General features: G+C 41.2%; 2 protein-coding genes across 2 annotated transcripts in view; one reads left to right on the top strand and one right to left on the bottom strand.

Moving 5' to 3' along the window:
- akap9 (A kinase (PRKA) anchor protein 9) overlaps positions 1–21,713 on the top strand; it is a 56,920-nt gene extending 35,207 nt beyond the window's left edge. Inside the window, exons 23-55 of the mRNA XM_083899925.1 lie at positions 1,814–1,908; positions 2,499–2,616; positions 3,583–3,621; positions 4,594–4,826; positions 4,932–5,051; positions 7,584–7,760; positions 8,271–8,375; positions 8,550–8,702; positions 9,170–9,256; positions 9,654–10,709; positions 11,225–11,362; positions 11,449–11,493; positions 11,594–11,725; positions 12,105–12,149; positions 12,232–14,691; positions 15,011–15,068; positions 15,284–15,405; positions 15,537–15,725; positions 15,844–16,011; positions 16,339–16,444; positions 16,565–16,745; positions 17,018–17,168; positions 17,260–17,580; positions 17,903–18,202; positions 18,295–18,512; positions 18,599–18,704; positions 18,862–19,056; positions 19,444–19,647; positions 19,730–19,962; positions 20,057–20,151; positions 20,272–20,434; positions 20,753–20,883; positions 21,265–21,713. Of these exons, the coding sequence (XP_083756051.1) occupies positions 1,814–1,908; positions 2,499–2,616; positions 3,583–3,621; positions 4,594–4,826; positions 4,932–5,051; positions 7,584–7,760; positions 8,271–8,375; positions 8,550–8,702; positions 9,170–9,256; positions 9,654–10,709; positions 11,225–11,362; positions 11,449–11,493; positions 11,594–11,725; positions 12,105–12,149; positions 12,232–14,691; positions 15,011–15,068; positions 15,284–15,405; positions 15,537–15,725; positions 15,844–16,011; positions 16,339–16,444; positions 16,565–16,745; positions 17,018–17,168; positions 17,260–17,580; positions 17,903–18,202; positions 18,295–18,512; positions 18,599–18,704; positions 18,862–19,056; positions 19,444–19,647; positions 19,730–19,962; positions 20,057–20,151; positions 20,272–20,434; positions 20,753–20,883; positions 21,265–21,308 (7,988 nt within the window). The 3' untranslated portion in view covers positions 21,309–21,713. The remainder of the gene's footprint in view (positions 1–1,813; positions 1,909–2,498; positions 2,617–3,582; positions 3,622–4,593; positions 4,827–4,931; positions 5,052–7,583; positions 7,761–8,270; positions 8,376–8,549; positions 8,703–9,169; positions 9,257–9,653; positions 10,710–11,224; positions 11,363–11,448; positions 11,494–11,593; positions 11,726–12,104; positions 12,150–12,231; positions 14,692–15,010; positions 15,069–15,283; positions 15,406–15,536; positions 15,726–15,843; positions 16,012–16,338; positions 16,445–16,564; positions 16,746–17,017; positions 17,169–17,259; positions 17,581–17,902; positions 18,203–18,294; positions 18,513–18,598; positions 18,705–18,861; positions 19,057–19,443; positions 19,648–19,729; positions 19,963–20,056; positions 20,152–20,271; positions 20,435–20,752; positions 20,884–21,264) is intronic.
- Positions 21,714–23,537: 1,824 nt separating this feature from the next.
- Positions 23,538–27,401, bottom strand: cyp51 (cytochrome P450, family 51; the record flags this gene model as incomplete). Its single annotated transcript, XM_083900218.1, has 10 exons — positions 27,273–27,401; positions 27,089–27,187; positions 26,473–26,649; positions 26,248–26,374; positions 25,625–25,799; positions 25,192–25,311; positions 24,840–25,035; positions 24,139–24,234; positions 23,835–24,003; positions 23,538–23,716 (listed from the first exon to the last, which is right to left on the bottom strand). The coding sequence occupies exons 3-10, from the start codon at positions 26,623–26,625 to the stop codon at positions 23,538–23,540; spliced, it is 1,215 nt and encodes a 404-aa protein (XP_083756344.1). The 5' UTR covers positions 26,626–26,649; positions 27,089–27,187; positions 27,273–27,401.
- Positions 27,402–27,777: the final 376 nt, after the last annotated feature.

Below are 27,777 nucleotides of genomic sequence, written 5' to 3'. Positions count from 1 at the left end.
AGGTGTTCGTGAGAGTGAGGGGATCAGCTGTTTGGAATAGAGAGTAAAGGAGTGTGAGACCATCTGTTGTGAGAAATCGACAAATTGTAATTAGTGTGTGTGAATCAGTCTCTTTTTTGGGTGTTTGAATATTTGATTGGATCTGCCTGACATCTAAATGACTGAATGGGAAAAAGTGAAAATAATTTTGTGAGAACAAGGGAAGATCTTTCAGATTATAACTGTTAGGGGGTGCAGCTAACTCACTGTACCATCCATGTCAGTGACAGCTGGTCTGTCAGGGTCAACTGTTACAACCACATCCACTTTCTCTCTCACTCACACACACACACATTAAACCTTGCTCTTTTAAAGTTAAATATACAGTACAGCAGCCGTTGCTTACTCTCTGGTTTTCTGACACACTGAACAATGGTGAGTTTATTGCTTCTTTCATCATTTGTGGTCTTTTACATCAGTGGGATCCTGCTACACTGTTTGTTTTTCGTAATCCTTCATAGGTGTTAAAGAATAGCAAATATTATCCATCATATAATCATAAACACCTTTCTTGTTGGTACTGACCATTAGAGGAGGCCACCTGTCAAACTGACTTCAGCTAACCATTCATTTCAGTATACTATTTGCTGAATAATCAATGAATAATTTAGACTCAAATGCTATTTTTAAGATCTTAAAGTCTTCAGTAATGTCTGCCATTTGTCTGTTTTTGTTATTCACAAGGAAAAATATTTTTAAATTTATTGTCAACATGTAGCAGGCCCTGATATTATTTTCAGAGTTTCACAGCTGCTGTTCTTATCTGTGTACGTGGCATGCATCTTCTTCACTGAGAGTGAGGGAGTGTTTAATGCCTGTCTCTCTTGGACATTTGCTTTGTTAATGCGTATGAAGTGAAAGAAAGGTAGTTCTTCTATTGGGGTGGGGCCATTTCAAACTGGTTTTGATTAACTAAAGTGACGTGAAAGATCTTTACAAAGTGATGGAGCAATTTATATGTCACTGAACTCACTGCATTTGAACCAGAGAAAAGGCTAAGTTAGATGATTGTAATGTAATCATGAAGTGTTTTTGTAGATTGGAGCTACTGTAGATTCCGAGGAGGGCTCTGTGTGTTCGGTGGACAGTGTTTTCTTTAGCTAGTGATCATGTGCTTCTCATAGCTGTGTATCATGGGAGGGTTCCCTCCTTAGGCAAACTGCACGCAAAAGCTAAGCTTCCTGCTGACATTTATGAATTACGATGATCTTCGGACAACACAGGTGATATTTACCTTCTGCCTCGCTCAGTTTTGTATTAGACCGAGAGCTATTTGAGCCAAAACAGGAGTTGAAAACAGGCAGTACATTCAGAAAATGTACAGATCTCGCCTCAGAAATCACTTGAATAGTCTGGCCAGTGTGTTGGTGTGTGGATACCTCCTCGCCTGTATTTATGAATTGAATGCCATCCTGGTACATAATGCTTGCTGACCTGTGACAGAGCAGTACTGTAATCTCATAGAGCTTTGTATTGTGTTTTCTGCTCAGTCTTGTTCTTCATGTCAAGCAAAGTGGGTCAGACATTCTCCCTCGTATTCATCCCATAATTTGCATGCATGTCCATGCATACCATTGTGTTTGTATATTTTTGTATGTGTTTATGTTGTTGGTAACCTTGGATTTTGTCTCCTGCTGTGAGGTGCCCATTCATCTGGATGAATACTCTTTGAATACTTGTGTGACTGGAGCTTGACAACAAGCCTCAAACTAATCCCTGTATAGTCTCCTGGTGATTGATTGATTCTTCCTCCCCTCACTTTCACCACATACAGGTCTAATTGATGGCTACACAGGTGAGCGAGCTGCATTGGACGAGCAATTGCGTCAGAAGGAAGAGCTTCAGATGAGCCTTGAACAAGAGCTGCAGGTGAGGCCTTCAGCTGAGGAGAGGATGAAAAATGATAACCTCTCTGTGAGGCAGCACATGACCTGACCATGTTAAAATTAGACCTTTGTGTTTCACCTCCAGCACGTCAAAGTTGTGACTCACATTTAAGTATGTCAGGTTGAATCCAGTCTCTGCCAGTAGAGAAAACATAAAACAACAAATGTGAAGGATACCCAGGTTTTCAGTTTCTTCAGTATCATATTCATGTATCTTCAAGGCTATGGTGCATAAAGGAAATATGTGGTGATATAAGGAGTTTTCTTTTCCTTAAAAGACAATTATTGGTTGATTTGTCTAAGATATATTTTCTTTATTTCACTGTTTTCCTAGTTTCCACTAAAAGTTATATTATATATAAGTTTATTTTGAATCAATTGTACGTCTTTCATCCTGTTGTTAAAAATAATTTTGCACCAAATCTTTAAAAAAAAAGATCCATATTTTTACAACTTCACTAATTACAAATGCGATTTGTGCTAAATGACATTTGATAAGATAAACAGAAGTACCAGCCTTTTTCCTTAAATAACAATGTATATTTAAGAAAAGGCTATGCTTTAATCCTGCAGGTTACCAGTAGCCGGTTGCAGGAGTTAGAACAGGACAGGCTTCAGATGCAAGAGGAGCGAGAGCTGCTGTCACGGCAACAGGACGCCATGAGGGAGGATGCTGGGCCCCGAGAGCTGCGTACGTATCTCACAACTCTCCTTAATGAAGATGAGAAAATACTGCAGTACTCACATGTAGTCATTATCCTCATGGTTGAAGAAAGAATGTTTAAAACTAATGTATTGAGCTCTCAGACAGCACTAATAAGCTCAAGTTTCTTTAGTATGTTAAATAAAAGAGAAAGTGGGAACTGTATCTCTTAACTGAAACAAAAAATGTTCTTTGAACTACTGTAGTCCATTTGATTTGACATAAATAATTAACCCAGTGTCTGCTGCTTGTCATACAGTAGTTGTTATCATCTTGTTTTTTTTTTCTCTAACTAAAGAATTATTCTGTATGGTACATTATATTGACAGTGTATGATTTCTACATATTTTATATTGGTTTCTTGGTATAAAAATGGTTTAAAGTTGCACAGCTCTTAATATTGAATTCTTCTGTAGTTATAGCCTTGCTCTGACCCTGTGAAAAGTATTTAGAGTGTGGGATACTTTAGGCAGTCAGTGTTAGGTACAAAGACCAAGGGTCAAAAAGCCAATAAAACATTTATTTTTATAAAAGTGAAACAATGTTGAGTAGACTGTTACGGCTTATCTATGATTCTTGCTCCTTCATCTTGTGACACAAGTCATACATTTACAGGTATTTTCCAAGAGGTTCTCCATAAACATTGAATTTTAGAACTGTATTTGCTAATTATTACACAATATAACCCCTTTATTATCAAAAAAAGGTGTCCCATGAGTTCAATCACTGATTAGATGGTGAGTATTTTTATCTGACGGCGTAAACCCGAAGGCGCTATTTCTATTTTGAAAACCCTTCACTTTCACAGCCTCCTTTCTGAAGCCTTCACCCTTAACTGTATGGCAAACAGAAAAGCACTGCCAGTCTTCCTTCACCATTCTTTCTCCTGAGATTTCCTGTTCATCACAAAAACAAGTGCATGTTAAACTCCTGTGCTTTCTTATCCTCCTGTAGGCCTAGTTGAAGCTGCAATGGTTGCAGCACCTGAAGCAGGTGTGTCCACTTTGAGCATGGCTCAGTCATTTCTTTATGCTCTTTTAATTGTCCACCATAGCTGAATGACTGTATAAATGGCTCTCTAACCCGAATCCAGAAACTCACCACAACAGCTTGGAGCTTGCTTGCTTTGGGCTCACAGACTCACTCAATTTGATCACTAACCTTCGCTTTGGCTTTTCATTTTAATTGATTTTGTCCTGGTTTGTCATTTTGAATGTCTTGGAGTCAATGTTAGCTCTCATTTTAGCATGATGAAATGTAAGTATCTTCAGACACTTCCTGAATTTCCTAATTGCCAAACATCTTCACTTGATCTTTTTTCTAATGGTTTAGTGCATATTTTAAATGTGTAGATGCTGTATTTACAGCATTTCTTGAAGTAAGTAAGATGGTTGGCTCTTTAGGAATTCCCTCTCCCCTGCCTGTTAATGCTTATTGGGCATGGATACTGCTATGTCTGGACTGTCCATGTGTGTGATCTATCTGTCATTTGCACTCTCTCACCTTGCCACTTTTGCACTAATCCTGTGGGGTTTGATCCTGGGTGAGGCGGCGGGGGTTGTTCACTGGTGATGGCAGAAGGGAAAACGGGCACCATGATGGGTGTTAATTTTTTGGCATTATTGTTGGGAATCTGAGATGTACTACTGAGATGTGAGAAGAGTCTGACTTTACTTATTTCCTCAGATGGAGTTGTAAAAGCAACCACAAGATCTACAAATTTAACTGTCAAATGATTCTCTGAAAACCACAATGTTGGACAGGAAAGAATATCAACACTGCAAAAAGATACATTTGCATGAAATCTAATTACAACTCTCACAGATTGCAGACTCTTCTAATTCATCTCAGCATCTGGCACATTACTGAAATCAAACCTGAATGACTTAATGACTTAATTCAGCCACGTTTAGGTGCCAGGCAGTTATACCTAACCTCTTCTCCATCCCCTGCCGTGTCCTGTAGACCTCTTGGAGGAGACGGAGAAGCTTATGAAAGAGAAGGTGGAGGTCCAGCGTCAGGCTGAGAAGGAGAACTCGGACCTCCTGAAGCAGGTGAAGCTGCTGGAGACAGAGCTGGAGGAGCAGGTCAACAGGGTGATCGAGCTGGAGCATGCTCAGAGTACGGAGAACGGAGACCTGCAGCAGCAGCTCCAAGCTTTGGAGAAACAGCTGGAGAAAAACAGAAGGTTCCTTGATGTAAGTAACAGAGAATAAAAGTGTTATTTTATGAACTATGATATATTCAATTTATAAGCAATATCTGATGTAATATATATTCCTTTTTAAAATGTTGGTGTCCAGGAACAAGCTGTGGACCGAGAACATGAGAGGGATTTCTTCCAGCAGGAGATCCAGACACTGGAGAAGCAGCTGAAGAATCCGCAGAGGCTTCAGACTGGCTCTGAGCAAAGAAACAAAGAGGTAACAGGAGAAAGCTCTGTTCTCTGTGGACCAGGCAGTAATAGAGATGCTTATTTTCTGAGCACATCATTGTTGTGGCTACAACACTGGCCTCAAAGTCACACAATATAGCTGATAGAGTTACTTGTACCACCTCAAAAATGATACCAAATATTGGGAGTGTTCTGCAGGTGAATGAGTGAGAGTGGAATTAAATTTTGCCTTGGTGATCTTTCCCAAGTTGTGTGAAAGTGGGTTTCATTGCATTGATCCTCAAGTAAATAATACACAATTGCTAATGTGAATCACTGCAATAGTACAGCTGTTCTTTAAGCCATTTATCTGCATCACATGTTTTTTGACACATGGAAAATGACATCATTTGTAACATGACTGGCTGTCAGGTTTCAGTCGGGAGACTCAGAGTGGTGTCAGGTAATGATAGCGCTTCACTAAGATAATTTTACATAATTGTACTTCAAATAAATCACTGTGCATTTTAAATGAATGTATATGTCTGAATCAATTGATGTGAAAGAGGCGTAGAGCTGTACTCAAAGAGATCAGATCAGAAACAGTAAAGTTAAAAATATTGACTTATAATGATTTCTTCTGTCGTTTTAACCTGTCTTTTTCTCAGTCTTGTCATGAGGAGACATTTCATCGCAGCAGTTTTACCATTAATGTTGTATATTTTACTTACCTTTTGAGTTGTGCTTCTCCGACTACTCTTTGATTTATTTTTCCAAATCTCCATCAAGACCCGAGCTCTCTTTGGACAGTGGGAAATGCAGTTTTGATCAATGCTGTAATGATATGAAAGCTTTTGGAGCATTAATTACTTCAACAACTACAAACAAATAGAGTAGATCCTTGTGATCCACACCTAGATAACTTGTTTATGTAGATTAATCTGAGAGATTCAAATAATTATCTGTTCGATTATATAAAAGAACAGAATCAGATTTAGGGAAATCAACTGTTCTGAAACATGAATCTTAAATACAATCCACTGGCACAACCTGACCAATCAGTTCATAAGTTCTTCTTTCAGTGGGAAATTACACTGATGCTCACTGATATTAAAACACTGGCTGTTTATTAGTATTCGACCAGAGAGGCATAAAAGGCAGAATGACTAGTTCTATGTTAGATAGACTTAAATAATATTGCAGCTTGCATTGCATGTTCGCTTTAAACATACAGGGTAATTTACCTAAGATACACTAATTTCTGATTATCTTGTGCCACATTTTCATCACTAAGTACTATTTCCTTCCCTTTTGCCCCTGAAATCTCCATCCCCTGATCCCCCATGCCTGTGCCTTTTCTCTCCTGTGGCTTTTACAGGTGGATGGAATAACCTTTAAGGTATTGCTTCTAGCTTACTATAGAATCCAATCTCCCATCAGAGAGCAATCAGTGCATTTTAAGTAATCCTGCACAACCCTGTAGCAAGTAATGACCTCCTCTATTGCTTTCATCCCTTACTATACCTCTCTATTTCCTTGTTTGGATGTTTTCTACTGATTTTACTTTTTCTGAAAGTGTCTTTTTTTTCACTCTCACACATCCTCCTGTCTCTCCGTCAAATGCCCCCATCTAAAACTCAACAGCAAATTCTATGATGTTAAATAAGTAGTATAATCTGAATTCAAGCTTGCTTTTATCAAAATTTTACAAAATATCCATTTTTATGTTTATAGTATATGAAGCCAAGATTTGTTTCATAACAAATTACATAAAATTAAAAAAAAAATCATAATGACCTAGTATTTTTTTAAACCATCCACTTTGGATGCTTTAATCTTGTTTGCTAAATCAGCAGAGCCTTTGTACATTTTTACATTTCAAATTCCGCAGAAAATAATTTACTACATTTAAATACATTTATGGAGAAAAAATTAGTAAGTCTCCTCCCACCATATTTTATATATCTATAAATAACTCATTCTTAGCTCAAGTACTCTCATGTAAAGCTCATGGTATACTCTCGTTCTGTTAATATTTAATGGAGTGCTGCCAGTAAAGCGATGCATTTCATCAGCCTAACTATGGTTTCATCTTGGTTTTAATTGAATCTCCATCTCTAAGTTCTTTATGGTACAAGAGCTTTAAAAATCCCATCTTAAAACGGAGTCAGTTGCTCTTGATGAAGCAGTGGAAATTTTATCATGTACATAGTTTTTGTACAATAAGCACATATGACCTTTTCCTTCATCATCACCATATCCTCCTCCTGTTGAGCCTGCTCATTAATGTGCTGCTGTTCTGCCATCTCTCAGGGGGATGAGTTACCTGCGAGCTGTCCTTGTGGTGATTGTATTGCTCTGTCGTTTGTGTCCCCCCGAATGAAATCTCTCTCTCCACTGTGTCCCTGCACCTCTTTTTTTTCTCTTGGCCCCCTCCTTTCTCAGGTGGATCAGCTGACCTCCCAGCTAGCTGTTCATATATCAGCTATGCTGTTGCGAGTGGTGTCTGAGAACGAATCTCATTAAATCGAATCCCCCCCCCCCCCCCACATCTCTCTCTCTCTCTTCCTCTTACTACCAGGTGGAGCAGCTGACCTCCCAGCTGAAGGAGAAGGCGGATTGGTGCAGTGAGCTGCTGCTCAGCTCAGAGCAGCTGCGTCGTGAGTTGAGGGAGCGCGACGAAGAGATTGACAAGCTGGAGAGCCGCATCCATGAGCTGGAGCAGGCCCTGCTGGCCAGCGCTGAGTCCCTGGAGAAGGTTAGGAAAGGGGGAGGGAGGAAGGGAGGCAAGGAGGGATAGATGAGCGATGCACTGAGACTGAGGCAGCGAGAGAAAAACCACGAGTAATAGCATGTAAAGCAAGGCTGAGGGTGTGTGAGAGCATGCAGATGAAGTGACAGTGACACAGGAGGAGGGACTGGGTGCACACAGAAGGAGAACAATATGTGGGTGGGTCTACTTCAGCTGCCTCGGCAGTTTGCTGTTGGTGATGACACTTAGCTATGGCTATTAACTGTCAAGATTGCCCCCCAGTGTTCACAGAGGGTTGTGTGGTGGGTGAACAAAAAGATTAGTGTTTGTTGTTTGTTCAGTTAACCGACTGCAAATTGAGTTCCACTGGCACACTACAAGATACAATATGGATTAATTACATTGTTTCATATCTATGCATGTGCCGATTCCTTTCATATGTATTCTACTACAAGATGTTGTGTCTGTGCCTGCACGTAAATAATTGCGGTGCTAAATATTGTGTCTGTGTTGCAGGCTGAACAAAAGGAGCAGCATGCATCCATCACTGAGACCAGACACTCCTCGCTGGAGGCTCAGTTACAGACGGAGAGAGAAGCTCTGGAGCGGAAAGAGAAAGAGGTAGTGGTGATGTTCAGTTTGTGCTTTGAGTTTTTATTATGTCTTAGATCTTTGATGATGAACAGAAATTGTAGGTATTAATATATGATTATAAATTAATCAAGATTCAAAGCATACAGAGATACAAATGCCAGTGTTATGAACTGATCTTTTTGTCTCTCCATGTTGCCTTAGATCTGTAACCTGGAGGAGCAGCTGGAACAGTTTAGAGAGGAGCTGGAGAACAAGAGTGAGGAGGTGCAGCAGCTTCACATGCAGCTGGAGATCCAGAGCAAGGAGATCAGCAGCCAGCAGGAATACCTAGAAACAAGGGACAGCATGCTCCAGGTAAACACATGTCCCATAAAAATATAAAGAAGAAGTGAGGTCTGGCTCATCACTGACAGTTGATATCGCTATTGAACAGATGATGACACACTGTATTACATTTTTGTATTATTATTTTTTAGCTAATGTCTTTTCTTTTTATTCTTAACTAAATCACAAAACCAACAGATGTCAAAACAAAGTATAGTCTTTAATAGATGCTGTATATAACACAATAGTTTATTTATGAATTAATATTTTTGTTCACTGCTGCTAATTTAAGTTTGTATATCTAGGATTATTCATCATCCTGTCATGCAGGATACAAGCCCGCCCCTGCAACACATTTCTTCTTTGTCAGAGTTTTGAAAATTTCAGTAGTCCACTACAAGTGTGACTCTAAGTTGGATTCTCCGCGTGTTGTGTTATATTAATATTAATATATAATAATATTAATAGCCATCACATTATAATCTCTGATTTTGAAGGTGATGGAGGAAAAGGACAGGGAAATAGCACTTCTTAATGAACAAATCACTAAACTTGGACACACGGAAACAGCGTCTGATAACAAGGTAACACAATATGCATGTGCGAAATAGCGTCAAAGTCTATTTCGAATATGCATAGCTCTGTGGTAGTGCATCAGTGTGTGTGTTCTCTGGTTTCCTTTTCACTTTTATTTTTGCTTGTTGGCTCATTTTTTTGTTGGGTTAACACGTTTTTTATCGGTAAGCAGAGTCACAGAACCATCCTTTGTTGTGGTGTAATCATTTGCTCGTGTGAGGTGGCTTGTTAAACCCCTGAGTCTCTATATAGCACTGATTTCAGAACAAAAAAAAAAGTATTTATATAATTTTATTATATATTATTTTTATAGTGACTCAAAGGTTTAACCATAGAGCTGTATGGCAATTTACACTTAAATTTGGTCTTTACATGCATCAATAATGTCTACATTCTACTCTGTAGGAAATAGATGAGCGAGATGACCTTATAAAAGACCTGGAGTCCAAGGTTGAGTGCCTGCAGGGTGAGCAAGAGCGCTTGAAGAGGAACAATGAGGAGGAGCTTGACCAACTGAATTCAGTCATAGAAAAACTTCAGCAGGAACTGGTCAATATTGAGCAAAAACAGGCTGCAGAGGAAGATGAGGACATCATTCGTGAGCAAGAGAGTGGCATCTTGGGGCCCAGTAAACAGGAGTATGATGAAATGAAACACAGAATGGAGCTGGCCACTACAGAGCTTAATATACTGAAAACAGAGCGCAGCAAGCTTCTGGAGTCACATCTGTACTTGAAAGAGAGCGCCGACGCTTTAGCTGAAACACAAAAACTGAGTACTTCAGAGGGCGAGCTTGAAGAAGCCCTTACAGAAAAAACTGCAAGTCTTGTAGTCATGCAGGCCCAAGTTCAAGCTTTAGAGCAGAGTGCAACATCCAGGGTGGAAGAGTTAGGGCTCCGTATCCAAGAGCTTGAGGAATTGGTTAGCGAAAAAGACTGTGAATTAAGCCGCTGTCATCTTCTTGTGCAGCAAGGTCAAAGCTATGCAGATGGTCTTCAACAGAGGGTCTCGAGTTTGGAGGAAAATCTGAGGGAGAAAATGGCTGTTGCACTGGTCAGCCAAGCCACTCTGGAGGCCCTCCAGCAGCAGCAGCAGCAGCAGTCACACACATCCAAAGAAAACCAGGACATTCAGAGACATGCAGAACCACCTGTGAAACCCAGTATGCAGCCACATGTACATGGCTTTGGTGACTTTGGCATTCCACAAATGGATTTCAGTGGGTTGGGTGAGGCAAGACAAGTTTCCACTGGGAAGGTGGTCCATCTGACCCAGAAGCTTCGAGAGCTGGAGGTAGGACTAGGTGAAATGCAGAAAGACCAGGAGCTCCAGAAGCAGCTGCTGTCCAGCTCTGAAGAGGAGGTACTGGAGTATGAGAGGAGGCTGGCAGTGCTTATGGACCTGCTCATTCAGATGAAGGCCATCAGAGGACATCACCAGAAGACTTCACCAGCTGTGGAGGTATGAGTTCAGCCAATGAGTGTGTCACATACATTTCCATTTAATCAAAATTATAAGATAAGACTTTAAAAGGTTTACTTTCAGGGTTTGATTTTCATTATTATTATTATTATTATTATTATTATTATTAATATTTAATAAAGTGAATCTTAAATGTAATCCTTCTAAAGCATAATGGTAAAATGAAAGAGACTAAGGCAAATTCACAGTTAATATGTCAAAGCAACATTAAGGTGTTGATGAAAATATTGAAAATGGTCTCAGAAAACAAGATCTGCACACATTCGTTGAAATACTAAAGCATTTTGATAAAAAATGGCAACTGGTTTCAGTTTTCTATTTCTTCATGGTGCAAACTAAAACTACATACAGATTTTACTCTGGACTTTATATAGACAATACACGTAAATTAAAGAAAAGTTTATTGTTGAATAGCTCAGAACCAAATATCGTTGTTTTTACTGAATGCCATTCCGTCCCTTTAACAATCTGGAACTTGGTAACTTTTTCAACAGGCCTCCTCTGCTGATCACCAGCCAGCTGTATCTGAGCTTCTTAAGGAGTTACAGGAGGTAAACAACGAAACTTTGGCCACCAAAGAGCAGCTCATCGGTTACGAGGAGAGCTGCAGCAGACTCCAGAATGAGCTCCAAGTATGTCACGTTAAATAACGTGTCAATGTTGTACTTCTTGTATTCGCAGTATTGCAGTAATAATGATCAACTGCTTGTCTTTCTAGGAAAAAACACTAACAATAGAAAGACTTCAGGACCAACTTCTAAAGGTAAGACAAAATAATCCTACGTAGTCAAAATCATATTTTCTCATAAGAATGCATGCTTACAGACTATTGCTGTCTGACACTGCAACATGTCACTTGCAAGGTATCAACTAGCAGCACTGAAGAAGTCAAGCTTCAAAATGAACTTATGGAGGCTCGTGATGAGGCAACAGCTACCAAAGAGGAGCTGAACAGTTGCAGGGAAAGTTTGGAGAAGCTGCAGGAGCTGCTGCAGGTACTTTTAATCTCTATTAACACTGCAGATATAGTTATGCTTTACGTACTAAAACAAATCAAAATGGTACACTGTTACCCAAACCACAGCCTCACACAATTATTTCTGTATAAACAATATAATGTGTGAATAAGTAAGATTGAGAGCTACTAGTGGATTTTGTTACCTTAAAAAAGTTGCTTTACCCATTTTTATCTTTCTCTACTATGCTCAGCCAACCAGCTGTTGGCAGTATGTACTTATACTTACATCACCACTGTTTATTTAATGTAATCGACTGTTGTTTTATCTATGCTATAGTTAAATATTAGCTAACCAAGATAAATATTATTATTTATTTGTACACATGCTACACAAATAATTGTGTTATTTTTTTAAGGAGCGGGAAATGAGCATTGCACACCTTAAAGGAGAACTTTTTCAAGTAAGACAAACATTATAATTTCATATTTAAATCATCAATGATTTTATTTACAGTATTTGACTGCCTATTTATTGTCCACCAGGTAAAATCTGTGGAAGGAGCTGACGGCACAGAGCTTCTACAGGAGCTCCAGGTGGTCAGAGATGAGGTGGCATCCACCAAAGAAGAACTCTGCAACTACAGGAGGCAAAATGAGAAACTCCAGGAGGAGCTCCAAGTGCGTGAAATTTCCATTTCTAAACTCAAAGAGGAGCAGCAGCAGCTGATAAAAGATGTGGATATTACTAAAGAAGAGCTCAGCAGCTACAGGCAGCAAAATGAGAAACTCCACCAAGAGCTCCAAGTCCCAGTTTCCCTTTCTAAACATGAAGAGGAACACCAGCAGCTGATAAAGGACATGGATACCACCAAAGAAGAATTCAGCAGCTACAGGCAGCAGAATGAGAAATTGCTTGAAGAACTCAAAGTTGAACAAGTTTCCATTTCTAAACTCAAAGAGGAGCATCAGCAGCTGATAAAGGACATGGATACCACTAAAGAAGAGCTCAGCAGCTACAGGCAGCAGAATGAGAAACTCCAAGAAGAACTCCAAGTGCGAGAAGGTTCAATTTCTAAAGTCAAGGAGGAGCACCAGCAGCTGATGATGGATGTGGATACCACCAAAAAAGAACTCACCAGCTACAGGCAGCAGAATGAGAAACTCCAAGAAGAGCTCCAACTCAGAGACGTTTCCAATTCTGACCTCAAAGAGGAGATCCAGCAGCTGATGATGGATGTGGATACCACCAAAGAAGATCTCAGCAGCTACAGGAAACAGAATGAGAAACTCCAAGAAGAGCTCCAGGTGCAGGAGCTTTCGATTTCTAAACTCAGAGAGGAACACCAGCTGTCGATGATGGATGTGGATACCACCAAAGAGGAACTTGGCAGCTACAGGCAGCATAATGAGAAACTGCAAGAAGAGCTCCAAGACCGAGAACTTTCCATTTCTAAACTCAAAGAGGAGCATCGGCAGCTGATAAAGGACATGGATACAACTAAAGAAGAGCTCAGCAGCTACAAGCAGCAGAATGAGAAACTCCAAGAAGAGCTCCAAGACCGAGAACTTTCAATTTCTAAACTCAAAGAGGACAACCAGCAACTGATGATGGATGTGGATACCATCAAAGAGGATCTCAGCAGCTACAGGCAGCAGAATGAGAAACTCCAAGAAGAGTTCCAAGTGCGAGAAGTTCCCATTTCTAAAAGCAATGAGCAGCAGCAGCAGCTGATGATGGATGTGGATACCACCAATAAGGAACCCAGCAGCTACAGGCAGCAGAATGAGAAACTGCAAGAAGAGCTCCAAGACCGAGAACTTTCCATTTCTAAACTGAAAGAGAAGAACCAGCAACTGATGATGGATGTGGATACCACCAAAGAGGAACTCGGTTGTTACAGGCAGCAGAATGAGAAACTCCAAGAAGAGTTCCAAGTGCAAGAAATTCCCTTTTCTAAAATCAATAAGGAACAGCAGCAGCTGACTATGAGTGTGGACACCACCAATAAGGAACCCAGCAGCTACAGGCAGCAGAATGAGAAACTGCAAGAAGAGCTCCAAGACCGAGAACTTTCCATTTCTAAACTCAAAGAGGAGAACCAGCAACTGATGATAGATGTGGATACCACCAAAGAAGAACTCAGCAGCTACAGGAAACAGAATGAGAAAATCCAAGAAGAGCTCCAAGTGCGAGACTTTTCAATTTCTAAACTCAGAGAGGAACACCAGCTGTCGATGATGGATGAGGATACCATCAAAGAAGAACTCAACAGCTATAGGCAGCAGAATGAGAAATTCCAAGAAAAACTCCAAGTCAGAGAAGTTTCTATTTCTAAACTCAAAGAGGAGAACCAGCAGCTGATGATGGATGTGGATACCACCAAAGAAGAACTCAGCAGCTACAGGCAGCAGAATGAGAAACTCATGGAAGAACTGCATGTTCGTGAGCTGTCTATTTCTAAGCTCAAAAAAGAGCTGCAAGAATTTCAAACAGCTTTGTTGAAGACAGCAGACACTGGACCTCCATCTCCTTCTCCGTCTCCTCAGCCACAGTCCTCTTCTTCATCCTCCTCCACCCAGCCTAAGAGGAAAGGAGCCAAACAGTCAGCTATTAAGGGAAGCGCTGCCAAAGATAAACTATCTCTCTCCAAGAAAAACTCTGCTCCTTCTAGCCAGTCCTCCAACAGATCCCACAGCTCCCTGCTAAACAGTAGCAACGAACACCAACATGTGGCTGTAACAGACTCGTTCACACAGACCGAACCTCTCCAAATGTATGATCTCAGCTTGGAGAGCAAGTCTGTGGCCAAAGAGGAAATGGAAGAGGTGATCAGTGAGTTTCAGGAGAAGATTGTGCAGATGCAGGAGCTCCACGCAGCAGAAATCCTGGACATGGAGGCTCGGCATATATCTGAGAGTGAGAACCTGAGGAGGGACACAAATGCACTGGAGGATGAGTGCAAAGCCCTTAAAGCTGTCATTGACAAGCTGCGATCTACAGAGGTGAGGGCAGGAATCAAGAGGGAAAGGTTTTTAAAAATATTTCTGTAGTAAATGCTTTATGCTGTAAGTCTGGTTTGTATTAAATAATTTGTAAGAGAAACATTGGAACCCAAATATGTCCAGTGTGTATTTGAAAAGCTAAAAAAACCAGAACAGTTGTTATTTTTTTCAGTCAATCATTTATCACAAATGTTACACGTTCTGTGAATCAATTAAATAATACATTGCTTAAATATGTTTATATATATATTTAGCACCTACATGCAGACAGTAGTTGTGATATAAACAAAGAATGATATGAATATTTTCTGATTTCTAGGCTCCCACATCGAGACAGGACCGTCCTACACCACAGTTCAAAGATGGATACACCAGTGGTAAGATAGTACACATTAATTACTGTAATAGCGTTCTGTTGTTAGGCTATTTGATTACTAGTGTAATTTTTCCAAAGGTTTTTGATAATTCAGCAAAATAGTTTGTTGTGATCTCTGATGTAGATTGTACACAAACACTAACCCTCCAGGTTGATTTGAAAATCTGTACTCTTCACTATTTTCATGATTTTCTTTAAATTGTTGTGCTATTGCAGACAGCAGCTCAGACTACAGCCAGCGAACTGGATTTGACCTCCCGAACTTGCAACAGGAGTTCAGAACAACTCCAGATGGCGCCAGAATAGAAACTGATGATCCTATGCCTGACAGGATCAAAGTAAGAATTCTTCTTATTAAAAACTTTATCTAAAAAGATAAATGATGTATTTTTTGTTTGTTTTAATTGTGTTTTACTATATTTACCAAAAAAAAAATCTGAATATTTCTGTACTGTGGTTGTCTATTTAGATGTTGCTCCGTGAGGTGCACCAGGAGGGAATGCAAGTGCTTTCCCTGTCAGAGCTTCCGATCTCTGAAGAGGAGCCAGGCAACCAGTTCAACATCCAGGGCTGGTTAAAGGAAAGAGATGCTTTGCTTGCAACTGTGGAGTCTCTCAAAGGCCTCATCACTCAGATGCAGACATGCAAAGAAACACAGGTAGAGAAAAAGGATAATGCAGATGTCACGTTGCCATCTTTGTCATTTGAAATGGACGAGTCTTCCTTTGGTTTGTGTGCTTGTTGATGTTGATATTTGTGTCTCTGACTTACTGCAGACATCAGGTCGTGTGGACTGGCGTGCACAGCTGTTGGATGCAGTGAGGCAGGTGTTTCTGAGGGAACGAAGTGTGCTGAAGATGACCCTCTACAGCCAGTTGGACCTGCTGGACACCAGCGATGCCATCATCCACCTTAATCAGCTGGAGCGCAGGCTGGCTGAGCAGGTCATTAACTGAAGGGAAAAAACTGTGTTGGAGGAATTAAGGACTAAAAGTCTGGATTATTGTATCTTGATATCTGCATTACACATTTGATACCTCCTCAGTGTCAAATGTTTTTCATAAATTTAGGGTAAATGATCCTTAAACTTACTGTAGTTAATAGTATTTGAACTGTGGAATTAATTAAAGACAGTTTATGAACACTAATTACACTTCATAGTTAACATTATTTGAATTTCTGGCTTTAACCAATGAGATGACATTGTTATTGATGACATTTGTATTTTAGCCTTGAACTCTAAAGGTGTTTTCTTTTGGATCCTGACACAGGATGCCCACCACAGAGATGCAATGGATTCCCTCCACACTGCGGAGCGGTCTAGTCTCATATCTGAGATTCATCAGCTCCGTGGTCAGTTGGAGCAACTCCATCAAGGTGAAAGCCTAGATTTATTCACTGGGATATCATCACTTTATTTGGCCGCTGAGTAATTTTGAAATCACATTTGTTTTTGTACAAACCGTGACTGATATTTTTCTTATCCTTGTGATTCAGGAGCCCAGTCTGCAGTGCCTTTGACTGCTGAATGTGAAAGGAGGGAGCAGAGGGAAGGAGGAGAAGCAGAGACCAGGCTGCTGGTGGAAGAGCTGAAGTGTGAACTATCCCAGAGTAAACTGGAGCTGGAGACAACACTGAAGACTCAGCACAAACACCTTAAAGAGCTGGACACACTCAGGTTAGACGGGATGTTCAAGTGAAGTGAAATACTTTAGTAAGACAATTATTGCTCTCACTTACATTGGCTGTATCCAGTTTGTGAAAGTGTTTTAAATGCGTTTACAGGTGTTCTAAGCTCTCTATTATAGGATTTGTGTGGAATATTGTGCGTTGTTTACAGTAGCACAAGAGAATATAAGGTGATAGATAAGGGCAATACATGCAAGAAGTTTTCCAGATCTTGTGAGCGATAGCCTCCTGCAATCATTCCTTAAAACCATTTGTTTACAGAGCTGAGGTATCAAAGAAAGCTGCTGAGATGGACACACTCAGTGATCAGCTGATAGATGAGAGGAAGAGGAGCAGAGATCTTCAATGGGCCGTGGAGAAGGACAAATGTCGGACTGGGAGAACTGAGGAGAGTAAGCGAGAGGAGCTGGAGGTAAGAAGGGAGTAATCACAGGGGCAACTACATTTTTTTTCTCCTGAGCATTACTTTAACCCTCTCACTTCTATTTCTGTTTTTATTTAAGGACCTCCACCTCAGTCTGGAGGAGCAGAAGAGCCATGTGGCCCAGCTGACCCTGACTCTGGACCAGGAGCGCCAGGCCTCGTCCCTGCTCTCCCAGCAGGCTGAGCAGGAGCGTCTGAGTCTCCACAGACATTCACAGGAGCTACAGGTCCAGTTAGAATCAGAGCGAGCTAAAGCCCTGGAGATAAGCACTGCACTGGGGAGAGAGAGGGAGATGCGAACGGGTGTCTCCTCCAATGAGGCGCCAGTGGAGACGGACAGTAGGGACGATGGGAGTCTGCTAATTAGACTGCAGAGGGAGCTGGATGACAAACACACACAGGTGGGATATTTGTGTTTTTTGAACTCTACTGACTTTGCTACCAGTCGTCACAAGGCAAAAAATATAAATGTTGATATGTGGTATAATTGTATGACCAATAATCTAAATCTTACAAAAAATCTACCAAACCAAATTTTACCACGTGAAGATCTTTGTCAGTTAAGTCCTTTCCAGTGGTTATCACATCATGTATGTGATAACCACTGGAAAATATTAAGCTCTTAAATGTATTGCTTGAACACCTTACTACTTGAAAATATGCATAAAAGTTGGCAAATATTTACCTCTTTAACATCTCATATTGACCATGTTTCTTCTTCAGGTGGTGCATCTCTTCAGTCAGGTGGAGGCCCACAAGCTTGAGGTGGTGCGGAAAGAGGAGGAGCTGATGTTGCTAAGTCAGAGGTCAAGACGCGACCAGGAAGCTCTGCTGGAGGCTCGGACTCAGCTGGAAAACCTGAGAGCACAGATTTCCGGGACCCAGGAGCAGCTGGAGAGAGAGATGGAGAGGAGAAGGAGCCTGGAAGAAGAGAAGGAGAGGCTGGAGGAGAGGTTAACCCGAGTAGGAGAGCAGAGAGGACATAGGCAGGAGAGCGGACCTCAGCAGACCGACAGACACAGTGTAAGAGTTCACAGAATCCTAATCCTTACATCTCTCTGATTTCCAGTTTTTTTTGTGGAAGAATTAAAGCCATATTGTGATTATCCAAACAGCCTTCAGTATTGCACAGAGACTCCGGCTTCCACGCCACAGACTGTGTGTCCCAGCTGAAGTCTGGCAGCTCCAACACGTCCCCCCACCAGGAGGTCTCTCCTGCAGCTCACAGCAGTGAACCACATCATAGTCCATGGCGCTCTGTCGACAAGGTCGTAGGGAAACTCCACCTGGTTTCCTCAAAGATCCACAGCATGTCCAACCAAACACCTGGAAGGTAAATAGTCATTAACCATATTTTGTATTCATTTTGTAAAAATGTTTGATAGCTTGATAGAGCATTTTGTTTATGTTCTGTTACAGGCCGACTGCAGAGGTCGACAGAGAAGAGTTGTCCTGGGTGCAGTCCAGTGTTGATGAGGTCATCAATATGCTGCAGCAGTTCCCAAGTTTACCCTCTGTCCCTGAGGTCAGTACATTCTGTTGAAAACATATTTGATTCATGAATGAATTCATTTCACTTGCAAAAACGATGAGCTGATGATCTTTATTCAACAGTTAGTTATTTCTGAGAATGTTCTGATGAGGTTTTTGTCTCTCGTGTGTGTGTGCGGGTCGTCCCTCAGAGTGTGTCCCGGCTGGCAGGAGGCTCCTCCAGCTCCTCCAACTCCCTGACAGAGCGGCTGTTGAGGCAGAATGCTGAGCTCACGGGTTTCGTCAGCCGTCTGACCGAAGAGAAGAACGATCTGCGAAACCACGTGCTCCGCTTGGAAGAAGAGCTTCGACGTTACAGACATTCTGGACTGGGATCGGGAGACAGCGTGAGTACATGAAAAATGGACTGGTATACAAAACCAAATAACCAAGGTATTCTAGAAAGCCTGTTTGCCATGATATGGGGCTGCAATAAATGCTGAGGAGAAATGTATGATTTGTTCAAGTCTCCTCATGACTAAAGACCTAAGCACCACAGAGTGATGACCATTCATTGATTTTGGTGATGGGACTTCAGCCACAGGGACAAAAGTGGATTATTTCCATAACATGGGAACTTTCTTTAAATATTCAACTTGTATGTAGAGCCCATTTTATTATATTCTATCATTTCTTAGACCGTGCATTTTTAAACAAATCAACTTTTTTTTCTGCCATCATACCATGCTGCAGTAGTTAAAAATAAAATGTGATGATTTGATTTCCTCCTGCAGTCGTTCAGCCAGAGACTAAAGTCAAACATGGACTCGGCCAGTACGCTGCTGTCCCATGAGCGGGAGACTTGGACTCGAGAGAAGATCCGTCTGGAGAAAGCTTTGCATCTGGCTCAGTCGCAGGTGGCTCGACTCCGGGTAGAGGTCAGGTCTGACACCCTGCGAGAGATAACAGGACCTGAGGCTGACAACGCTGCGCTGAAGGTGAACTGACGGCTGCCAATAATTCTCTGTGTTAATCTGAGAAGTTACTAGTGTTGATTGTTTTTGTGCTTTCTTCTTACAGAGGATGTACGGGAAGTACCTGAGGTCAGAAAGCTTCCGCAAAGCTCTCATCTACCAGAAGAAGTATCTGCTGTTACTGCTGGGCGGCTTCCAAGAGTGTGAGGAAGCCACACTGTCGCTGCTCTGCAGGATGGGCGGGCAGCCGTCACTCTCCAGCCTGGAGTCGCACAGCCAGCGCCGCAGAGGGCTGACACGCTTCCGCTCTGCCGTTCGGGTCTCCATTGCCCTCTCAAGGTAAACTGTTGAAACTCAATTTTTATCACTGATATGATTAACTTTCATTCTGATTTTAATACAAATGTTTCGTGTGTTTTTTCCGCTGATGCAGGATGCGTTTCTTGGTGAGGCGTTGGCACAAGGCGACAGGGATGAGCTCGACGGCCTCCTGCAGTCTGAACAAGAATGGAACAGGACAGACATTCAGTAACAACATATTTTATTATGATCAGTATTATTATTAGTATTATTATTACTTCTACATGTTGGAGAAGGTTATGTGGAAGTGATGTCAGTGTTTGCTAAATTTTTCTTTCCTGCTCTCAGATACAGATATGAGAGATTCGCCATATCTTCACCCAGGCAGCGCTGAGATGTACAGAGAAAAAGGCAGCGGAGGAGGAGGAGGAGGAGGAGTTTCAGTCTCCAGCAGCAGAGGGAGGAGTGGACGGGAGTCTCCTCGATCAGCCGTCTCCTCCACACCACACAGGTTCAACAAACACGGAGGCTGATATTAGTATAGTTTGTCAAAATAATGAGCTAAATCTTACAAAGTGTGACAAAGCAGCAGTTTGAAATATGTTTGAAAAGTAAATGTTTGCTTGTTGATAAGTTGATCAGCTGGTTTATTAACTAGTTTTGTGAGTAGTAGTGGTAGTAGTAGTGCAAGTGTTTTGGATCAACAAGATTAACAAAAGGCTTTTTTGAAAATACCTTTCACAGAAACCTCGTATAAATCATCCTTGCTTTTACTATATCATTATTTCATTATGTTTTGCTTTTTTTTTATTCATTCTCTGCGGTGTAGGTTTCACATGTCCGGAGATCACGGAGCGCTCACCTGTTCCCACCTGCAGAGCTACGACCCCGACCGAGCGCTCACCGACTACATCTCCAGACTGGAGGCTCTGCAGAGGAGACTTGGGAGTGTGACATCAGGTAACACGTTCACCACATCGGTTTGTTTAAGTGACGGGGTTTGTTTGTACAAAATGTTATGTATGAAGTAGAATATAATCGTGCTAGGGGATTACAATAGTAATTTTCCACAGATTAATGTGTGTTAAAGGACAATACATGATTAATGTTGTCTCGGGGGGGAAGTTTCCTTCAACTAGAGAAAATACTTCTACCACAAAGTTTATGACAGCAACAGTTGGGATCACAATCCACATTTTGACCAAACTACACAGTAACAGAACATGTACTGTGCTATGTTGTGCTGTGTTGTAATTATGTCTCAAATTCTGTCATCACTGGTATTTGGATTGTAGTGATTTGACTTTGACTCATTGTCATTGTTGTTGTTTTCCTCCACAGGTGCTTCTTCATATGCTCACTTGCACTTTGGCTTGAGACGATAGACGCTGACAGTTGACTTTTGCTTGAAGAAACTCAGTTGCCTTTTCTTGTGCTGAGTGCTCTGCTGTTTTCTATCATTCTGCTGTGAACTCGATTTCCATTTGGACCAAAACACGTTTTTTTTTAATGAGTGTACGACATTGTTGTATTCAGCCTTTTTTGTCGCTGGCACTTGAAAAACAGCTCTGTTTGTAATTTAATCTGCCTCTTTGTTGTGGATAAAGTTCAATCATGTATATTTGTCTAATGCTAATTTAAGACCTTGTGATTAATTTATGTTTGTGTTGTATGGGTGGAGCGTAATGTGGAGAATGTTTGGGTTTACTGTTCAGGAGGCTGCTACTGGATAATCCTACACTACACTGTGTTTTGTTTAGGCTGGACTGACTACAGAGGACATTTGTAGAGAACGTATTTTTGTAAAGCGTAGGAGCTTGGAATTTTCTGGGTATTTTGTCAAAAACTGAAATAAAGAGTTAATTACACTATTTCAAAGAGTTGTGCTGTGTTTATTGCCTAAACATTTCCTTACTCATTACTTCATGTTATTCATGTCATATTCTTGTATCAGTTTTTCCAGCCAGTATGTCCTTGGTTACAGTTGACTCATTTGTGAATTGTTGAAGGTTATTCCTGCATCATAACATGTCCTAAACTCTTTTTGATTTGTTCTTTTTCTAGTTTGTTTCCTCCTCTGTGGTGGCAAGCTAAATATCTATGATTCTTGGACAAGCCAAGATATTTGGGACTTCACTTTAAGGTTTGGGAAACAACAGTCAACACTTTTCACAATTTAAAGGTCCAAACGACTAATTAACCAATATTAATAATATGATTTAACTAATAAAAATGTGTTATCTTCCTAGTGTCAAGTAACAGCATGGTTATCGAAAGTAGCACATTTGTGAAAACAAAAAGCATGGTATAGATTGTTAATAATGCTATAATATTAAAATAAAAAGTTATTTTCAGGTGCTACAATAATACATGTGTTTAGAAGGACTTAATATCACAGTAATACCATATTATTTTAAGTAACATCCAGATAATAACCTGGCAATTAAAGTTACTGTAAGTCACCATCAGTCTAGTACCTTTTTAATGTTAATGTTGTTGTCAATGACCATCAGTTTGGAAACACCATGGTTGTACTGTGATTTTTATTTTTAATTGCTAACTATTGTAAAACTATCACCATGCTTATACTCAACTTTAATGAAGGGCTGCAACTAACCATTACTTTCTTAATAGATTAAGCTGTTGGTTATATTTCTTGATTAATCAACATCACTCATAAATAACAAGTGTTTTAAAGTGTATTTATTTGAAAAGGCATCATAAAGCCGGGACATTCATAAACATGATGATGATGACTTTTTCCATGTAAGAAATACAGCAACACGGGACAAACCAAAACATTGTTGCTACACACAAAGTCGGATTGTATTTTATTACTGTGTTTATCTCCACTAAGCAGCAATGAAACAAACTGGTCGCAGTTACACCTACGTTCAGTTTGATTAACATCAAACTTTCATATTTGGGCGAAATACAGACTTGACAAGCTTTACACCTGAGTAAAGGTCCCCTCACTAAAATAACTGCAAACAGAGCTCAGGTTTCTTTGTGTCTGCTGAAGCTGTAACTTAACGTTTCAGCAGAAAGAAAAACTGTGAAGGAACAGTATAGTGATTCAGTTTAAGTGCTGGTGATTTTTTTTTGTGCACGTTTCCTGCAAGAAAAGGCAAATGGTCATTTTGCAGTTGCAGTAATGGAGCTTTCAAACGTCACATGATCATCCTCGGTAAGTTTCCTTTTCATTTGTCCCAACCTTAAAATTAGTTTATTTTAGAAAATAGATCCACACTTTTACCATGAAGATCATACGACGTAGTCAAACGCTCCACAACAGCTATGAACAAAACTTTTGATTAATGGAAAATTGACAGATCATATAAATCTGAGTGACAGAAAAGTCACATTTTCTACCTGCAGTTACTTTTCTGTGTTTTTTTTCTATCATAGGAAGAGTCCACCTTGTGATTATGAACATCAGTGTACAAGACAAATCTTTCAGTAAAGGTTGTGGACTGCAGCTCTAAAATAAGGAACTGTAAAAGTGAAAGTTTGATATTTAGTCAGAGCAAAGTTTGAGACCCAGGAAGATGGAGATCCACTTTCCTCTCATCTTTGCTCCTCCTCTTCCACCTTCACTGTGGACCTTCAGTCTCTCAGGGTTTCCTCCTCTTGTATCTGATGATGGGGTTGTGAGGCGTGTGGATCATTGTGGTGTAGTTAATTGTGGGGAAATATCCGTCCGCCAGCTCAAACTCATACGTGCGCAGTAAAGTGGACCAGATGGTCTTGATCTGGACGTAGGCGAAGTTCTCTCCAATGCAACGATGACGGCCTGCAATACAGACGAGAAAAATATCCATTTGATTTGTCTCGATATAGCATATGTACATGATATGTATTATATTTAGTATGTCTGTCCAGCTGAGAAACAGTTTTGAGTTCATTCTCACCTGCTCCAAAAGGCACGTAGGCAAACTTCTCTCCTGCAGCAGGATTGTCGGTGAGGTAGCGGTCGGGGTTGAACTCCATCCTCTCCTGCCAGGTGTCGTGCAGACGTTGGTTAACGGTTGGGGAGACGCAGACCTGGTGACCCACAGGGATGGTGTATCCTGCTGCGGTCTGAGAGGAAAAAGGGTCAGTGCACACAAAATGTCAGCTGTGTCTTATACAGTTTGTATAATATCGATCTGTAAATTCAAGGAACGTCTGTCCATCTCTCCTTCCTTTCAACACTGACTCCATGTTGACTCTTACCTGAGGAGAGCGAGCCATTCTCATCATGGTCATGATGGGCGGCCGCAAACGCAGAGTCTCCTTTAAACAGCGTTCCAACAAACTGAGATCCTTCAGCTGAGGGCGACACCAAGACAAAAAAAAATCTGGATTAATTACATTTGACTAAATAATCTAAAATCAGGGAATAATAACACCATCCATGCAGTACATAAGTATAGCCAGAAGGGGGGGGAGTATCTATTAATTTTCTCTCAATGATGTAGTGACCTGTGGAGACACAGAATGTGTATTATTTTACTTTATCTACTTATTCATGTATTTGCAGGTTGAAACTGAATTCTGATTCCCTGGGATTGACCCCGGTGACCGTCATGTGAAGGATAAAGCAGTAGACGATGAATGAGTGAGTTATTTGTACATTTTTAATTGTTTCAGTGATTTAAATGTCTGTCCTGATAACACTGCAAATGAAAAGGTCCAAATCCATCACTCACTGAAATGACTTTGTATAATGTTTTATTTGTGCTGCTATCTCTCCTGGCCAGATCTCCCTTGAAAAAGAGGTTCTTAATCTCAATGGGATTTCCTGGTTAAATACAAATATATTGCTACCTACAGCAACCTGAGAATTTGTGTTCACTGTGCAAGAGAAGTCTTTTCTTTTTCTTAAAAAGATAAAAATATTACTTTTTCCCCCCAGACGAGCAGCTGATTTGTACCTGATCTAAGTGCAGCGGTGGCAGGTCGTCTCCACACACAGCCTTCTGCTCGGCGTAGCATCGCTCCTGCAGAGCTCTGTCTCTGGCCATGAAGAAGCCCAACCAGGCGCTGGTGGTGGACGACGTGTGCTGACCTGCCAGCAGGAGACCAATCAGCATCCCCGCGATCTCATCGTCATTCAGGGGACGTCCGTCTCTGCAGGAGAAGTCATTTTGAGGTTTAGAAAAGGTGCAGTTTAAAGGTTTACCTGACCTGTAACGTGAGTGAGCAACAGCACAGCAGCACACGGTTAATAATAAATGCACTAGGAAACACATGCAGAAGCGTCTCCGAGGACTGAAGGTGTCTTACTTGTACGTGGCATCAATGAGCGTCTGCAAGAAGTCGTCCACTTTCTCTCCGGAGGTTCTGCGCTTCTGAATCACCTTGTAGAAGATGTTCTTGATCTCTATGTGGGCTTGGTCCCTCTTCCTAAAACGAATAAAATGGAATGAAATAAAAATGTATCATCATAGATTCTAGGTCAGCAAATGTAAAACATTACATTTATTTTTCATGGAGAGATGTCAGGCTCTTTCAATTATGTTTAAAAAAATTACACACTACAGCTTTAATGTGGTAACTAATTCAGTGAGGCTGTAGCAGCTTCCATCATCTCAGCAGCTGTCAGGTTTTGATTTGCTTTCACCTATTTTCATGCCTTTGTAGCACACGAGCAGCCCCTTTACTTCACTGGTACTGACATATTTCCCCTGCTCGTTCCTTCTCCTCCCGACAGTCGTACCTGAAGCTGGGCAGAGGCAGCCAGCCGGGCAGGAGCCAGGCAGCGTGGCTGAATCCACCGTCCAGGTCGGCGTAGAGCTGAGCCACTCGCTCGTTCAGCTGGCTGCGGATCTCCTTCCCGTGGAGGCAGCTGCTGGCGGTCAGGATGATCAGCTCGGACAAAGCCTCAAACAGGTCTGATGCAAGCAGAAGGTCATGCAGTAAGAAACAGTAAAAGAGACAGAAAACACAGTCTGTCGAAGGCTCCATTTGTTTCTATTTGATCGAATTGTTAAGCAAACTGATTGAGAAATGCACCAAAATAATGGCATGTGGTTACTTCTCATGACTCAATAGTTAGTTTCAGGTACATTTGTGTTGACTCAAGCTTATTTTGCCTAATACTAATGTTACCTTGTCAGCTTGTGATTTGTATCACAAAAACCCTTATAATCAAAACAAGAGATGATATTTATCTCCAGAGTTCAAATAGTGATGTGCTAATAATAATATAAGGATTCAAAAAGACAATTGGACATTGATCAGGCCAAATATTACAAATAATATGTTAATATCAGAACCTTGAGTTACTGTAACCCAAAAAACGCTCATGTTTTAAATAAAGAGCTGTGTAAAGGATCTTACTTCTCTCTCCACTGTCTCCCCATCTCTGAAAATACTCAACGGTTTCATCCTCGATGATTTTCACGTGTTGCTTGAATTGGGCCATGTTCAGCCCCGTCTTCAACATCTTCTTTTGTTCCAGAAAAATCTACACGAACACGCACAGTGATTTATTGTTAATAAACATAAATGTTTCTTATAATTCTTCACTGAAATAAACTGGCATTATGCCAGTGGCAGACTCACTGGGTTTGGCACATCATAGGCTACTCCTTTGCCGAACACTGGGGTGGTCAGTCTGGAGTACACGTCCTCGGCGTTCAGGTCGTCATTCTTGCTGTTGAACATGAGCGTGGCTGCTTCACTGCCCAGCAGGTAAGTGAACGTTTTCCCCACCATGGTGAAACTGAACACTGGACCGTACTGTGAGAGGACAGCAGAGAAACAAGGGTTAGAAACACTGCTCCAGGGTCAGAGGGCAATACATCTGAGTTGCTGTGAGCCATACAAATATATTATTTATATTTCTCTAAAGATTTACTGGACTGTGTCTGCTTTTATTTGTGTGCATTTACTAAGAGGACAAAAACATTTCTACTGTTACATTACAATAGGTTGTGATGTCACAAAAGCTACTAAAGTTACAAGTCACAAACAAGAATGTTTTTAGACAGTTATAAAATATGACATCAGAATGATGCAGGGCTGTTGTATCACAACAAAATAAATCACTAGGACTGTGTTTTGATGGTGTATAAAGCATGCATTCGCTTTGTGACATTTGTTTATATACCCTAGCTCTTATTTGTGTAAACCAAACATCTGCAGATAAATAGTTTCACTTCACATCACGATAACTTACTTTTTCATAGGCCTGCTCAAGAAATTCAATGGGACTTTTTCCAAAGGCGATGGCGTGACCTAGGAAGGGGACGCTGGAGGGAATGTAAGGTGGATATTTCTGCAAAGACAAATACAACAATCAGCACACATTGACAAGTGGACGAATGAACGTCACACGTTGATATTTGCTCCTGTTTCCTCACCAGGTCGTCGTCAGCGGACTGTCTGAGCAGCACTTTGGAGAAGTATCCCAGTGTGAGGGTGATGACGGAGGCTGCCAGCAGCACGGAGGTCAGGTTCTCGTTCACTGTCCCCACAGTGTCCTCCAGCAGTTTGCTGCTCAACTGATACAAGTGCATCGACATGTCGATCGAAAACGAGCTTCTCACTCACACGAAAAGTCTCGGAAGTAGCCCTGTGACCTGAAACTCTCCGCTGTGAAGAACGAGGTTTTAAATATTCACAACATGAACCATGTTACAGCTCAAACACGTCCTCGCCTCTGCGTGGTGTTCGTGGACAGTTGACGATATCGCAGCACCTCTCTACCTGTCAACACTCGCCCTGCCCCCGCCTGACCAACGGAGGCTTCCTATTGGCTGTTGGCGGCGTGTCCGTCAATCAAGGAAGGCTGTGATTGGCTGCCGCTGCCTGAACCGATGTCTGGCTATATGATGTCACGCGCAGCAGAACCGGACGACCATCGAT

Source organism: Microchirus variegatus (assembly GCF_963457635.1).
Source record: "Microchirus variegatus genome assembly, chromosome: 13".
In the NCBI taxonomy this organism is placed as follows: domain Eukaryota; kingdom Metazoa; phylum Chordata; class Actinopteri; order Pleuronectiformes; family Soleidae; genus Microchirus; species Microchirus variegatus.
The sequence above is the reverse complement of the archived record's forward strand: the minus strand, read 5'-3'. Positions and strand labels throughout refer to the sequence as shown.